This window comes from Sminthopsis crassicaudata, chromosome 2, assembly GCF_048593235.1.
Source record: "Sminthopsis crassicaudata isolate SCR6 chromosome 2, ASM4859323v1, whole genome shotgun sequence".
Classification (NCBI taxonomy): domain Eukaryota; kingdom Metazoa; phylum Chordata; class Mammalia; order Dasyuromorphia; family Dasyuridae; genus Sminthopsis; species Sminthopsis crassicaudata.
The window spans coordinates 104,079,271-104,096,698 of NC_133618.1; the positions used below are offsets into that span (position 1 = coordinate 104,079,271).

At 31.2% G+C, this 17,428-nt stretch overlaps 1 protein-coding gene across 11 annotated transcripts in view; it reads right to left on the reverse strand.

The window, feature by feature from the left end:
* CCDC88A (coiled-coil domain containing 88A) overlaps positions 1–17,428 on the reverse strand; it is a 146,183-nt gene that overhangs the window by 67,464 nt on the left and 61,291 nt on the right. For all 11 annotated transcript variants that reach the window (XM_074286961.1, XM_074286962.1, XM_074286959.1 and 8 more), the window contains exons 6-7: positions 8,615–8,698; positions 5,660–5,800 (exon numbers count right to left, since the gene is read on the reverse strand). In XM_074286961.1, coding sequence (XP_074143062.1) covers positions 5,660–5,800; positions 8,615–8,698 — 225 coding nt within the window. The remainder of the gene's footprint in view (positions 1–5,659; positions 5,801–8,614; positions 8,699–17,428) is intronic.

The window sequence follows — 17,428 nt, forward strand, 5'->3', positions numbered from 1 at the left end:
AGGTACTACTATCTCTATTTTATTTTATTTTTTAAATAGAGGCTGAGAGATGTTAACTGATTTATCCAGGGTAACACAGAGTTTCCTGATTTCAAGCACAATTCTCTGTTGCACTAACTCCTTCTCCTAAATTAACAGGTAGAACGATTCATTATCATTGAAATGTTGTTTATAGTAATGTAGAATAATACATGGAATAAATTTTAAAGGATTTCTGAAGTAATATTAAGATAATGAATCTACAAAGTAGGTACATTGATTATAACCTTTGCAAGGAAAAAAATCAAAGGATCATAGCTTGAACTAGAAGGGACCGGAAGTAGCCATCCACTCTATTATTCTCCTTTTTTACAGATAACAAAATAAAAATACAACATAGATAATGTTAATATGTAGTTTTCTAAATCAAAATGTTGCTCACAGGGATTCTTACATATAGCTTAGTGGTTCCCATTTTTCTTTAAGTGTGACACAAGGCAATAAGATATGAAAAACCAAAAAAAAATTTTTTGTTAGTAAGTAGAAATTATATAGATGAATACAAAGTCCCAAGTCTCATTTGTTCTACTTCAAAGGATTGCCTAATTTAACATAGTCAATTAGTTTTAAGTTCAGAACGAGGTGTTTAAGATTGAAGAATTTTTTCTTAGCTGTTTATTTTATTGCTACTTGTTTGTCTTAATAATTAGCTGAAACTAAGTGGCATGCAAATTGAATAAAAAAAGAGACTTGAGTGTTATCTTTGGCCCACTGCTATGACCAAGGATAAATCATTAATCTCTTAGGTTTGTAGGAAACTATTTTAAGTTTCTGAAATCTCTGACTGGGAGAAGCTTGCCACTGGGACATCAATGAAAGCAAGGATCTTGTCCAAAAGAAAAAATGAAGAGGGAATAAAACATACATGTGTGCCACATCATCTCTCTTGGGTTTCAAAGTTACAAGAAGCACATTTAAACTTAACGTCAGGAAAAGATTCTTAACAATTAGAGCTATTCAAAATTAGAATGGGATACTTTATAAAATAGTGGATTTTAGGTGGCATCTGAGATCTCTTCTGACCATCAAATTCTGTAGTTGTGTAATAATACCAAACCCCTTCTCAGCTACCATATTTCAAAACCACACTGCCTGAAAACTGGCCATCGTTTCATCCTTAGCGCTGTCCACCAAAACCTTCAAATTCAAATCCGTACTCTTATCAGTGAGCTTTTGTCTTTTCTTGCTCAAACCATGCTTTCTTTTTCAAACCATGCTACCTTTTACTTTGCCTTTCCTTATCAATTCTCCTTTTTGTACTGTCTTCTTTAATCAGAATGTAAACTTAATGGGGGCAGAGACATTTCTTTTTTTTTCTTTGACTTGTATCTCTCACATTTAGCACAATGCTTGACACATAGCAAGCACATAATAGTTTATTATTCATTTATATCTTCCTCTCAATATGTTCCAATCATCACAGCCCTTTTTCCAGGTCAATGTTACCTAATACTTGGAATTTCTACAACAGCCAATTGATCCTGGACTTCAGTACATACTTCATATACACTGAAAACAAGTCCCTTTGGCCAAGCTCCATACCATTACCATGTATACATTGATTTTTCCATGTCTTCATTCATGTTGTTCTCAAGTAAAATTATGGCTTTGTTTATATAATGCTTTAAGATTTGTAGTTTAGTTTACATATATTTAAATAATAATCACATGAAACAGATGGTATTATTATCTTCCATTTTACAGATATGGAAACAGACTGAATGGTTAACTCATAATCATACAGCTACTAAGTGTAAGGAGCAATAAGCACTTGAATGAAATAATCCATAGTCTGAAGGAGGATTCAAATTTAGACTGTCTTCCTGGCTTAATTCAGTGTGCCACCTAGAACATCTTCTACACTTATCAAGAATTATGAGTTCAGATTTAGCATTTGAAGGAAATTTAGATACCAAACTCCTAATTTTATTAATGCGATAACTGAAATCCAAAAAACATTGAATGGCTGGTTCCAGGTTTGATCTGGCTCTAAGTCCAAAACTCTATTACAACTAACCCATTCTTCTATTCCCAATTAATCATCTCCAATTAAGTCTTCCTTAGCTACTATGGGAGCCCTCAATGACTCCCCTCTCTTCTCTATATTACACAATTTTCCAATTTTTAGATTGTCTTTTGTTATTTGCTAACTATTACTTCTTGCCAATAAAAGCAATAAGCTTCCTAAAAGAAGATGCAACTTTCAGTTTCTTTTGTGTCTCTTACAGGGTTTAGTGATGACCATGTAAGAACATAACATATGTTTGACTTGGAATCTGAGCTACAAAAGATCTATGTGTGTAATTTATGCTATGATTTTATTAAGTGCTGAAAATGGAAGAAAGCTGAATAAAGTATGAAGAGGGCCAATAAACTGGCTAACCTAGGCAAGGATTCTGCTTCTTATATAGGGTATCCAACTATCATAACAACTATTTCCTACATATTTCTACCCGTAGGGCCCGCAGATATGTCAAACTTAACATTTATTAAACAAAATTCATTTGTTTTCCTCCTAAAGCCCTTCTCCTAAACCCATCTTTTCTCTAAACTTTCCTGTATCATTTGAAGGAATTAGCATGCTCTCAATTATACATCAGTCATTTAAGTTAACTTCAGATGCAGTTTTGACCTTCCCCTCTCCCCCCATGCTCCTTATCCAATCAAGTGGCAATTTATGTCATTTCTACCTCATCAGCATCTTTTACATCCATTCTTTATCTCTCACATCCATTTTTTTCTTGGCTCTCTCAATATCTCTAAGATCCCATATAAACTTCTGAGCCTGGCATCTAAAGCCATCCAATTTGGTTCCTTCATGCATTTCCAGCCTAATATCAAACTATTAACCCATTAATGTATTCTAAATTCAAGACAAAATAATCTACTAACAATTGTCCAAGTTCCAAGTCCACTTTGGTTCAATGCACATGCTCAGCCACCTCCATACTCACAGCATCCTCTGCTTATCACTACTTCACTTCTTTAAGGCTCAATTTTGTCTATTAAGGCCTTTCTGAGTCCTAGTTGTTAATGTATTTTCTTTCCTCAAATATACTTGTCTTCACTTCACCCGTTTGCATATATTATATTCTTCATCCTATTCCCACACTTATATACAATAGAAAGACACTATTTTGTCTTTGTTTTTGTGTACCCAGCATGGAGGACTGAAGCTTGAATATAAATTGTCATTTCTCAAATGTTTCTAGTATTCAAGTGAACTCAATTCTCCATTCTTGATCCATACTCCTTAGACTTAGCCAAAAGTAAACAAATATCTAGAATGGAAAAGAGGCTATTGTTTTGGGAATCTATGTAATAGTATTACATAGCATAAACAGTCTTTTCTAGGTATATTTATATCTGTAAAATAAATAAGCACTAAAATTTGATTTTTAACTCATTCATTACAAACATGGGGTAATCTGTGCAAAAGTATAGATAGAAACAATGAAATGTTATGTAAGAATAACAAGTAGATTAATTTGACAAGAATTGGCTCTCTTCTAGTTCATCTTTTCAAAACTCTTTTCAAATTTGGTCTTAGCTCTAAAATCATCATTAATTCCCACCCAAATTATCTTTTCTTTTGGTGCCTAGAAAAAATAAGAACCTTTAAAATTAAAACTTGCAGGATGATGCTATAAGCAAATCAGGAGAGAAAGGGACAATTTTATCTGTCATATCTATAGAAAAGGAAATAATTTATGGCCCAAAAATAGAGAATATTATGAAATACAATATTGATAATTTTGATTACATTAAATTAAAAAGGTTTTTTTTTACAAACAAAACCATGGTAGCCAAGATTAGAAAGGAAGCAGAAAGCTGAGGGAAAAAATTAATTTTACAGCCAGTCTTTCTGATAAAAGCCTCATTTCTAAAATATGTAGAACTGACTCAAATTTATAAAAATACAGGTCCATTTCCCAAGTGATAAATGGTGAAATGATATGAACAATTTTCAGATGAAAAAATTAAAGCCAGTTTTAGTCACATGAAAAAAATCATTAGAGAAATGTAAATTAAGACAACTTTGAGGTCCGACTTCATACCTCTCAGATTGGCTAAGATGACAGGAAAGAATTATGATAAATGTTAAATGGGATGTGGGAAACCTGAGACACTAATGCATTGCTGGTGGAGTTGTGAAATGACCTCACCATTCTGGAGAGCAATTTGGAATTATGCCCAAAGGGCTATAAAACTGTGCATACCCTTTGATCCAGCAGTGTCTCAACTGAGACCAAAGAGGCAATAAAAGAAAGAAAAGGACTCACATGTGCAAAAATGTTTGTGGCAGCCCTTTTTGTAGTGGCCAGAAACTGGAAGCTGAGTGGTTACACATCTGTTGAGGAATGGCTGAATAAGTTATGGTTTTTGAATATAATGGAACATTACTGTTCTGTAAGAAATGATAAGCAGGCTGATTTCAGAAAGGCTTGGAGAAACTTAGATGAACTGATGCTGAATAAGGTGAGCAGAACCAAGAGAATACTGCACACATAGTAACAAGATTATGAGATGATCAACTGTGATGACCATAGATGGAAAATAGAATCCACATCCAGAAAAAGAATTATGGAGAATGAATGTGGATTGAAACATAGTACTTTCACTTTTTTTTTTGTTTTCTTTCCTGTGGTTTTTTCCTTTTTGGTCTTATTTTTCTCACACAATGTTACACATATAGAAATATGTTTAAAAATACTGCACACATTTAACTTATATCACCTTCCTTGCTGTCTTGGGAAGAAGAGAGGTTAGGGAGCAAGGGAAAAATTTTTGGAACACAGTCTCACAAAAATTAATGGTGAAAACTCTGTAAGTATTTGTAAAAATAAATGGGCATTGAAAATTTTTTTTAAAAGTAAATTTATATGTATATTATGTTCACAAATACTAGTGTGAATTTTCCCCTTTTGGTTTTTTTTTCCCCCTAGTATGAGATTAATTACACAAATCAATAACCATCTTAGTTGTCTGGTTTAGCTGCTAAAAAATTATTTTTGCCAATCGCATGTATTTTTCCAATATTCAAAATAGCCAAATGCCTTCTCATGACATACAGAAAGAAGTATACTTTCTCTCATGCTGGAAAACAAAGACTGTCTAAAGTAATTTTTTTTTTTGCCCAATTTTTTACTATCTGCTAGAATTTGAGAACTTTTCAGACAGACATTTTATTCAAAATACCTGTTATTCTCCTTGACCTTATTTTTCCACTTTTTAAATATGTCAATAAACCAAGAAATTAACCTTAGGCATATCATTGTGCTGCTAGTTCAAATTTTTTTCATTTGCAGCAAATATATTTTCAGTCTCAAGATTTCTGTACTGAACCAGAACTGTGAGCATAAGATCTTTAAAAAAACACTAGAAACAATAAAAAAAAATTTTTTTTTAAAGAAAACTTAACATCTACAATTTGTTTCTTTCCAACTTGGGATCTTCTTTTTGCTCTAAAATGGTTCTTATTCCCCACAAAAACATGGAAATATAATATTTTAAGAATAGTTCTTGAGAAAAACATTTTTAAAACCACCTGAGCAATTAGGACTGTTTTACCTTTTAAGTTAAAAGGCATTAACTAAGCAACAAAAAATAAAATACCTACCTCTGTGTGTTCATCTCTCTCATCTATAAGTCTTTTTAAATGTAATGCCATATTTTTCAAGAGTGGCTCAAGATCCTCCTGAGAAATATCAGTCACTTCCATCCACTGTAGATCGAATACATTTTCCTGATTATGCGTTACCTTTACAAAACATAAAATAATTTTAAAATGTAATAAAATAACTCACTAGTAAGTATACCAAGCATGAAATATCAGAAATTCAGAGCAGGAAAAATTAGGCATGCTCTTTTAAAATATAATTCCTATTAGCTCAATTATTAAACAATTAGTCTAATAAAAATAAAATTAGCAAATCTAGAGAACCTCAATATATTTGAACTGCATACATAAAAGGTCACTATATGATTTCAACTGAATGTGTTTTAAAACAAATTTCTAAGGATTTACTTTACAAATTTTATTTATAATATTGAATATTCAAAAATAAAAATGGCAAATCTATGATAAAGTATGCTGTTTCATTTGAAAAACATAAAGAATTCTTAAAAACATACATAACATATTAGTATTTTAAATTTAATGCTTTTTAATCAAATTTTCTTGGCAGAGGGAAATGCTAAAAAGGAAACTCTTGGAAATGTTCATTGCCTTCTCCAACTTGGGAATCCTAGAAAGTCACAAGTTATTGAGAAGTAAGTATGAGTTATTTGAGAAATAGGGGCTGTCTCATCTATTTGTGAATTCAAAATTCAGCACACTTAGTCCAATGCCTTTGCACATAGTGAGCACTTATGAAATGTTTTTGCATTCAGTCATTCATTTCATTTATGTTAATCACAAAGCCAGCATATTGAAGGTGAGATTAGAATCCAGATTTTCCTGAGCCAGAGGCCAGAATTCTCATCACTATAACATGCTGTTTATCTTATCACTTGCATTTTTAAAAAATTAAAAGCTTAATTTAAATCCCTAAGAGAAATCAATTTCAATTTGGTTTATATTATATAATGATTATATATACTGCAAAACACAAAGACCTAATGATCTGGTATTTTAGAATTCATTTTTGACAACAAAATTTGCATCCTTTCACAATTTATAAATTATAAATCTATCAAATATTATATTAAAGAATATGACTTTTACATTTTCTGAAAAATATATACTAATTTTAACTGTCACACACACATATATATATATGCAGCATATATATGTATATGCATATATATGCAGATAAAAAAATAAGCAAAAGACTAGGTAAGTACAGAACTCTAAAAAACTCTTTAGTATAATGGTCAAAATTTAGGGTCAATTTCTCCCAAAATTTAATACAAACTGATAAAGTATAACCTATTTTCTTGCTCTTAGTACTAACAAAAAAGTAGAGAAGTAAATATCCGAGATACCACAAAAAATTTAGGAGGCACTTTAGTAATTTTCAGAAAATAAATCATAATATTTAAATCACTGCAAGAATTATTCATTATGAGGCATGTCTTTAGAATGAATGTGTATTTTAAATTATAAAAATATAGCTGGTTTTATCATATAAAATATTCATCAGCTTTGGTTAAGATAAAATTATGATAAAGCAATTTTAAAATTGGGGAAAATGGTGCCTTTAAGTAATAAATCAATGATCTCAGGAACTATGATGATATAGAAAGATAAAAAATAGTGTTGATGAAAATAACGTGTTAGGAATCAGATAAATGTCATCAGAATGTTATTTTCATTTAAAAACATTTATAGAGTCTAAACATTGTGAACATCAATGAGGTTGTTGAGTATTTATCTCCATTTTTCTAAAACAAATAGAAATACCTGGTAGCTGAGAAGCCATCTAACTTAAAGCCTTAAAAACTCAATTGAGCAAACATAAAGAATATACTAAAAGCAATTGGCATAACTAAGATATATACTACAGCTATATTATTTATACTGTTCCTTTCATATATTTAGATAAGAGAAATTACTAAGTTAATGGAGAAAGGCAGACAAATTCTGTTGGAGCTAATTTCCAAAAACTATTTGCAAATTGTCCATAAGTATACCTGTGACGACTTCATGTTTTCCTATGGCAACTCAACTTTGGAAGTGTTGAAAAAAATTTCTTTGCTCTTTTTAATCTTGGACATTCTATTTTAGTGTTTAACTTATTATGCTATATCATATTTTTCTCTATTATGTTTGTAAATAGCTGTGTACACTTTATTAAGTTTTTTATTTTGCTGTAGATAAGTTAAAGAGAATAATGTATTAAACAACTGAAATACCTCTCATAATACCAGTTTCTTTAATAATTAATTTTCTTGGGGCAGCTAGATGGTACAGTCGATAGAGAACTCACTCTGGAGTCAGGAGTACCCAAGTTTGAATTTGGCTTCAGACACTTAACACTCACCCTGGGCAAGTCACTTAACCCCCCATTACCTTTGAGGGGAAAAAAGGCAAAAAAATTCTAATTCAATTATGTTCTTAATTAATATCTATGTAACCCAGAACTCTTGTAAAACAAAACAAAACAAACATTATTATCATTAAAAGTGTCTAGGAACCACGTCTTACTGGCAAATATTTCCCTTGTGTTTGTTTGCCTATGCCAACTTTAGAATTTACTGAGCATCTTAAGTAATCACTAGTATTTTAGTAAATATTTAAATTTGAATTGTATAAAATAAAAGCTGTAACTTTTTTTGTGTAAAAAGAACACAAACAAGCATTATTCAAGTATGTGCTACATATATAAATTCTTTTTCATTTTTCATGGTCTTCACAAGTGCAAATTCTTTTCCTTTTTCTTTCATGGCTTTTATGCTGGCATACTGAAAAACACAATTACATCATCTGCATATCTGATGACCTTGTTAACTAAGATAATCATTGTAATTTTTCCCCAAAGTCAAAAAGATTCTTACAAATTTCATATTAAAAATGAATGAAAAATCATTCAATAAAATAAACATACAAAAAATGCAATACTAAGCTAATTACCTCTTGAATGTGTGCAGCAACTGCTGCTTTTGTGTCAAAATCTAAACCTTGGATTCGTTCAATGAATTCTTCTTTCTTCTGACACTAAAATAAATGAATAAATGTTCATACCTTTAGGGTATATTCTTCAATGTCATTATAAATGAAGCAATAGTAAGCTGATTTAATTTGGAGCAATAGTATGAAATTTGTTTCATTGAATATTGATGAATGCTTTGGAATACTTACCTAATAAAGAAACATTTAGAAATGCAGTAATTTATAAAAGTAGAGGGTATAAAAATTTATTGAGGAAAAAAAGAAACCCAGAAACACACAACTTTCATTAGGAAAATTCCAAAGTGGGCAGTCTTTACACAACCCTTCTGGTGAGGTCAGTATAATATTATTATCCTAACTTCTCAAACAGAGAAGTAGAGACACAAAACCTTGTTTCAGAGCAGAGAAATTACTTGCCAAAAAATACACAGTGAGTCAGTGGCAAAGCTCGGAACAGAGCCAATATGCCTGACTTTCAATCCCTAGTTAGAAGCAACAATGTAGCTTTTCTTCTCAGAATTTTTTTCAAATCTTTACTTCAAGCCTGTAATCCATATTAATATTTTAAGTTACCATTTTATCCACATCAGAAAAAACCCACATATCCATTTTGAGCATAGTTTAACATTAATATAGTACAAGAGTTATTTAAATATGTATACTATAGGTATAAAGTATATTTGTGTATACACACACATAAATTGCTATACAATCTTATAATACCAAGAAATTACTTATGGTAAAGATTTTAAAATTCAGTTTTATTTAATTTTTAAGTCCACATTCCCTCCTTTATGCCTTCTCCCCTGCTTACCCCAAAAGGAAAAACAAAAGTCATTATAAATGTAGTTACAGGGAAAAAAAAAATTCCCATACTGGTCATGTTCACTTCACTATGCATCAATTCTCACATTTTTTCAGAAACGATCTCCATTATTTCCTAGATTACAATATATGCCATAATTATATCAATTGCTCAATCCCCAAATGATGACACCCTGATTTTTTAATTCTTTGTTTGCTGAAAAAAAAAAGAGCTAAGAAAAATTTACATACGATTTCTTTTCCTCTTTTCTTAATCTCTATGGGAATCTAGAATTAGTAAGCAGTATTGCTGTGTCAAAGTTTAATAGTTTGGGGGTACATACCTCAGTGTCTTTTTAGTCAACAACAAATCAGTTGTGCTGACTTTCTTTTTCCTCTCTAAAAATACTATTTGTCATATAGGATAGTTCTTGGGAAATAAATGGAATAGTATGACAATGTAATAGAAAATATCAATTTAAAACATTTTGAATGTGCATTTTTCTAATTATCAGTGCCAATATTTTTATATGACTTTTGAGAGCTGGGTTTTGGTTTTTTTTTAAATGAAAACTGCCTATTTATATCCTTAAACCATTTTATATTTAGTAATAGCTTTTAATCCTATACATCTCAGAAATGAGACCTCTACTAGAAAAATTTGATACAAAGAACCCCCCCTCCCATGTTTCCAACTTCTTTTCTAATGTCAGTTGCATTCTTTTTCTTTCTTTCTTTCTTTTTTTGCTGAGGCAATTGGAGTTAAGTGACTTGCCCAGGGTTACGTAGCCAAGAAGTGTTAAGTGTCTGAGACTAGATGTAAACTTGGGTCCTCCTGACTTCAGAGCTGATGTTCTATCCACTGTGCCACCTAGTTGCCTTGAATTCTTTTTATTTGTACAAAATTTAAGTTTTATTTGATAATGAACTCTTCCTCATCCATAGATTTGACAAGAAACTTCTATACTTTTCTAATTTATTTGAAGTTACTCTGTCTAAATCACAAACCTATTTGGAGCTTCTCTTGATATATACCTTATGAGAAGTTGAGTAATACCTAGTTTCTGCCAGTTTGCTTTCAAGTTTTCCCAGAAGTTTTTGTTGAGTAGTTCTTGCTATAATAGCTGGGATTTTATTTTTTTAATCAAGAACTAGGCAAAGCACTTTGCTTCCTTGCTTTTACATATTTTGTATCTATGTGTTCTATTTCTTAAACAGTACCAAATCATTTTGATGGTTAAGACTTTGTAATTCAAGATCTGATATTATGCCTTCTTTCTTCCCATTTCCCCCCAGCCCCCATTAATTTCCTTGTTATTCTTAGAATGACTTTTTGTCCTACAAATGAAATATATAATTTCTGTTATTTTTTTCCTAGTTCTGTAAAATAATTCTTAGGTAGTTTAATTGGCAGAGTACTGAATAAGGACATTAACTAAGGAAGAATTATTTTTATTACATAACTCAGCTTAGCAATAAGCAATTAACAAATTTCCAATTATTTAGATCTGTTTTTATGTAAAGAGTGTTTTGTAATTATGTCACTATCCTATCACTCAGGCTTGAAAGCTTGTTTCTTCATATTCTCTCATCACCAACCTCATATCCAACTTTTAAGTATTTCCTACATATGTTCCCTTCTCTCTTCTGACATGGCCACACTCCTGGTACAAGTTCTCAACACCTCATACAACTATAATAGCAGCTTATTGGTGGGTCTTCCTGACACAAGCCTCTACCCCCAACTTTAGTCCATTGTCCATTCTTCTGTCCAAGTGCTAGCTAGCCATGTCACTCCTCTCTCTACTCAATAAACTATAATGGTTCCCTATCACCTCTAAGATCAAATTTAAAATCCTCTATAAATCCTGTTATTTGGAATTTGAGGTCCTTCATAGCCCTAACTCCATCTCCTACCTTTCCAGTTTTCTTACTTCTCTTTCCTTACTCCCATCATTTGTGATCCAATGATACTGGCCTCCCTGCCAAAACTACATCTTCTAGATTTTGACATTTTCACTGGATGCCTCACATGCACAGAATGTTCTCCTTCCTCATCTCCAATTACTGACTTCCCTGGTTTCACTTAAGTTTCAACTAAAATCCTAGCTTCTACATGAAGTTTTTTAAAAATATAGTTTTTATAAATATAGGCAAAGAGCTTTTAACATTCACTCCTGAAAAACCCTGTGTTCCAATTATTTTTCTTCCCTTCCCCTCCCCTAGTCTCCAGACAGCAATTAATCACAAGTACAAGTACAGTAAGTAATATGTTAAACATGTGTAATTCTTCTATACAGCTTTCCACATTTATCATGCTACACAAGAAAAATCAGATCAAAAAGAAAAACAAAAAGCAAGCAAACAAAGAAAAAAAAAAAAAAAAAAAAAAAAAGGAAAATACTATGTTGAGATTCACATTCAATCCCCACAACCCTCTCTCTGGGTGCAGATGGCTTTCTTCATCATAAGACTGCTGGAACTGGTTTGAAACACCTCATTGTTGAAAAGAAACACATTAGAATTGATCATTTCACAATTTTTTTGTTCCTATGTAAAATAATTCTGCTCACTTCACTTAGCATCGGTTCATGTAAGTCTCTACAGATCTTTCTGAAATCATCCTGCTGATTGTTTTTTATATTACAATAATATTCCATAACATTCATATATCATAACTTATTCAGCATCCACTCAGTTTCCAGTTCCTTGCCACTACAAAAAGAGCTGCTACAAACATTTTTGCACCTATAGGTCATGAAGTACTTCTTAATCCCATTCAACTTTAATTTCTTCCCTTTTGATTATTTTAATTTGTTCTCTATATCAAAACTTATTAAAATTTGGAGTTGTGTTAACTGAATGTGTGGGTCATGAAATGATGATTTATTATCATTCATACCTAAATATATGGGATCATATAAAAGTTTCTTGGCAAAAAGGGGTTGCAAGTAAAAAAAGTCTTAAGAAAGCCTTGTTCTATATAACTTGTTTGTACTCTATTGTCTGCATATTGTCTCCTAAGCATTAGATTGTGGGCTCCTACAAAGCAAAGACTGCTTTTATCATTTTTTCTATCTCCATTGCTCAGCACAACATTTGACTTATAGTAGGATCTTAATAAAAGTTTAAAGAACTGACAGTTCCTATGTGTGTGCTTTAGCAGACTCCCAGATGCTGTTATCATATGTAGCTCTTTTTATTTTATTTTAAATTCAACTTTTTCTAGCTCTTTCTGATGAATTTTTGGTAATAAAAATGCAGATGATTGGGTCAATATAATTTTGTATCTGCAGCTTTGTTCAAGTTGTTAATAGTTTGTTAAGTTTTTTAGTTGATTCTTTAAGTAAACCATCTTTTCATCTGCAAAATGTGGCAACACATTTTTATATTTTTATATATATTATATATATAATATATGCATATTATATTATATTTCCTCTTTTGCCTATAATTAGTTCCTAATTATAATTAGAGTAAATATTAACAATTTACACAAGAGTACATGTGAATAAAAACACCTAATATACACATCTGGAGAGAATAATGAATTTAAGAGTCAGTGTAAAGGAAGTATCTACTAATTCACAGGACCTAAATCAAGTCACTTAAACTCACTGAATTTGTTTTTTATCTTTATATATGATGAACTTCCTTTACACTTAAAGTTGTAGAATATAGAGGCCAAGACAAAAATAATGAGAAATTAGTATCTGAGGCATTCCACACTATTAGAAGATGAGGTCCTCAGAGTTAAACAACTGCACATGCAATGGCCTTTTTCCTTTTTCCTGCCTAAGAGGTGGCAAACCTCAAAATCAAGGACCTAAGCCAGGATCCTAAAGGATACTAACCTCAGGGTAAGAATATCTTCTCCTTATGAAAGAAAGAGGCAATAGCACCTAGATATAAAAATACAGTATCTGTCATCCAAATCAGAGGCTAGAAGTAGTAGTGACTACCACTACCCATCAAAGTAAGCCCAGGAAATGGAGCATATAAACTAATCTTGCAAAAATCTCGTGCTTTTTATGGACCATAAAGAACTCATTCATCACCATTTTAAGAACTCTCCAGAAATAGAAAAGACAAATTACATAATATACACATGTGGCTCACATTCCTATACTTTGTACCCACTATCCCAAACATGGATGCTAAGTATGTTTATGGGATAAAGGATCCAAGGATTTCAGGAGAAATATTCTAACTATTGTTCTTATTAGGCATTTGACTAAGTATCTTTGTTAAGAGAGATGAGACCACTGTTTAATTATTAAAGTGAAGTATTACTTTCCTACATCTCCTCAAGGTTATTCACAGAACCAGAGGTAGCAATTGTGCCTTAGGCTACAAATCTGGAGGAGTGGCTTAGAGATATGGAGGCTACAACTACATGAGGGAGTCCTGGGTTTTCCTGACTAATGAAAGTCTCCTGTATCAAGATAGTCCTAGACCTATGCTTTTTCATTCAGGCCATTTTTCATTTTCCTTTTATTATTATGTACTTGCAAAGGTACCTCCTCCTATTTTCTTTCCATCTCTTGAGAAATGTAATCATACTATCATTGATTCCAGAAAAAAATTTGGAAATTCACCGCCATATATTCCATTAATCATTCCAGTTGCCTTCCAAACCAAAACATCCTCTTCTGGACATTAATCCATTATATGATATGCTATCTCTTTCTACTGAAATGTAAGCTCCTTATGGGAAGGCATAGAATCCTATTTTTATATTTGCACCCTTGTGTTTATTAGCATAGTGACTGGCATTTAGTAAGCACTTAATATTATTAATATTAATAATATTATTATTATTAATATTAATATTGCCATTTATTATCAGAACTAGATAATCTTTTGAGCAGCTAGGTGTTAAAGTGGACAGAATGCTGTGCTTGGAATCAGGAAAGATGTGAATTATTTGGGCTCAGACTTACTAGCTATCTGACTCTGGGCAAGTCACTTAATCCTGTTTATCAGTTTCCTCAGCTATAAAATGAACTGATGAAGGAAATGGCAAACCACTCCAGTATCTTTGCAAGAAAATCCCAAATGGAGTCCCAAAGAGTCAGACAGAACTGAAATGAATGAACAACAACAAAAAAGATAACCTCCAAGATCCTATCAGAAGCATGTAAATTACCTGATACAAAGAAAAATAAAGCTGACATTAAACAGACCTTACAACTTTTCTCATCTTAAAAAATATTTACTTTGCACTAATATATAATTCATATTGTGAAATCACACTTTTATATTTTTGATGAATAATTCCACCTTTTCAAGTATACCCTTCCAGAAAAGTTTAAATCACCTAAGATCCTAGGTCATTAAAGCATGTTGATTTTCATTTCTTAGATACACTTCTTAAACTTTGTGCTGCATGATACAAATTATTTTGCGGTATATTCCATCTCAATTTGGCTATTTCTATAATTCTGTTTCTCAGAAATACAATATATTTACCAGAATTCATCATTCCCTTAAACAGACAAGACTTTCAAAACTACTGGAATAAAAAAAGTTCCCAAATACTTTCTAGCATATAAGTTTTACAGTCTGAAGATGTCCAGACTCCGACAGACTTTTCCTGAAAATCGTCTGGAAACAGCTTGAATGAAAGTGAAGTAAAAACTATATTTTATAATTTTCCACACTTCTGTCTTTATATTATCTTGGCCACAAAAAATATTTTTCTTCATTGCATTTTTTCTTAGTTTTTTTTTTGTTTGTTTTGTTTTTTGAAATAGGTCTTCTTGATGTTCTTCCAATAGCACAAGCCTACAAAACACTGCATGAGAAATAATAACAGCTCCTTTAGCTGGCAGGCACATCTAAAGGACTTTGTTTTCTGAGGGCTAATTAGCACCTGTTTGTCAGTCTTGATAGTTGGGCTGTTTTTTTTTTTTTCTTTCCATTTTCAACCACACATCTATTGCACTTCAGTATAACTTTTATTAGACTTGAAGCATTTTCTTTCTGACACAAGAAATCACTACAATATCTTTTATAGTTACTGAAGTATGCTAATAGATATAACTTTTGCGCATTCTCTTGGAATATTTTAATTCTTAAAACACAGAATTAACAGAGTAAAAGAAAAGTAAAGTACATGTATTTGGCACAAAAACCAGCACTTAGCTGACAGTTCCATTCTGTTTCAAAGTAAAATGTTCTCTGTTAGTGTGATATCAGCTAAGAACTACTGTCACAAAATGAAACTATAACAAAATAATTGCTTGACCCAAGTTAATTCACACATTATGCACACATCTATGATATTCTCAGAGCATGAAAATAATACCAATCCAAGTACTTTTGTAGCTTCCTAATTAAATACAGCAAGATCAACTTTTAAAAAATCTAATTTGTCAGTAACAACAACTTTGCGAAACAAGAAATTTCATCTCAAGGAATTTAACTGACTGAATTAGATAGACTTACTCTATTACTAATTTTTTCATCTTTTAAAGGAGAGCATAAGATTCTCAAGGGAAATACTGAAAAAAGAAGAAAAAGAGCTCAACAGTATCAGATCACAATAGTAAAAATATTACAAAGTAGTAACAATCAAAAAACTATTTGATATTATGCAAAAAACAGAAAAGCCTATCAGTAGAACAGATTATATATCATTTGTAAGCAAACTAATATAGTAATACAGCATTCAACATACTCAAAAATCCAACAAAAGATGCTAGAAAAACAAAAAAGCAGCTGTCTACAAACTTTATATGTCTACATGATCAAAATATTTAAAAATCACATTATACTCAGAGAAAGAAAACTGGGAAATGAGTATGGACCACAACATATCATTTCCATTCTGTTAATGTTTGCTTGCATTTTTGTTTTTTTTCTTCTGGAGGTTATTTTTACCTTCTTTCTAAATCTGATCTTTCCTGTGCAACAAGATAACTGTATAAATATGTATGTATGCATATATATAGTATTTAACATATTCTTTAACATATTTAACATGTATTGGTCTTCCTGCCATCTAGGGGAGGGGGTTGGTGGAAGGAGGGGAAAAATTGGAACAGAAAGTTTTGCAAGGGTCAATGTTGAAAAATTACCCATGCATATATTTTGTATATAATAAGCTATAATAAAAAATAAAATTTAGAATTAAAAAAAATCACATTATGGAAAAAAATCAAAGGAATAAGGAAGAAAATACCTTTCAAACCTATGGATACAGTTCATACACAAACAAGGATCACTGTCTATCTACAATACTGAAATATGTAAAATTGGAAAGTTTTTCCACAAAAAAAAAAAAAATGTAGTTAAGCAAGGAAGCAGACAATCAGGAGGACATTTTTGCTAGCAAATTTTTTATATTTTGATATATAAATAAGGAATTGAATTAAAATAGTTCACAATAACAGCCCTGTTCAGTAGATAAAATAAAATGATTTGAACATGTGGTTATCAAAGGAAGAAACCTAGGTTATTAACATTAAAAAAAATTAATAATTAGATAAATATACATTTAGGTAACTCTAAAGTTTTATCTTACAATTACTAAATAAACAAATAGGAGAAAATGGGAAGTCAAATGTTGAAAGAGATGAAGATGACAGATGTGTTGTATTGTTGGTATAGCTATGACATAGCTATTCTGCAAAGCAATTTGGAATTGTATCTAAAATTATTCTCTCATGCATATGCTTTGACCCATCAATACCACTATAATTATGTCTAGAGAGATTGAAGAAAAAAGAAAAGGACCTATATGGGGGAAAAAACTTGTTTTCCTGGAGAACTATTTAACTGGGAAGGAAAAGGGAATTGTGGTGGTATATGACTGTGATGTGATACTATGGTATTAAAAAATGACAAAGGGAATGATTTCAGAAAAACTTGGAAAGATTTACATGAATTGATGCAAAGTAAAGCAAATGTTTGTTAACTGAAAAAAAAAAAAAAAAAAAAAAAAATTAGGGGCAGCTAGGTGGCGCA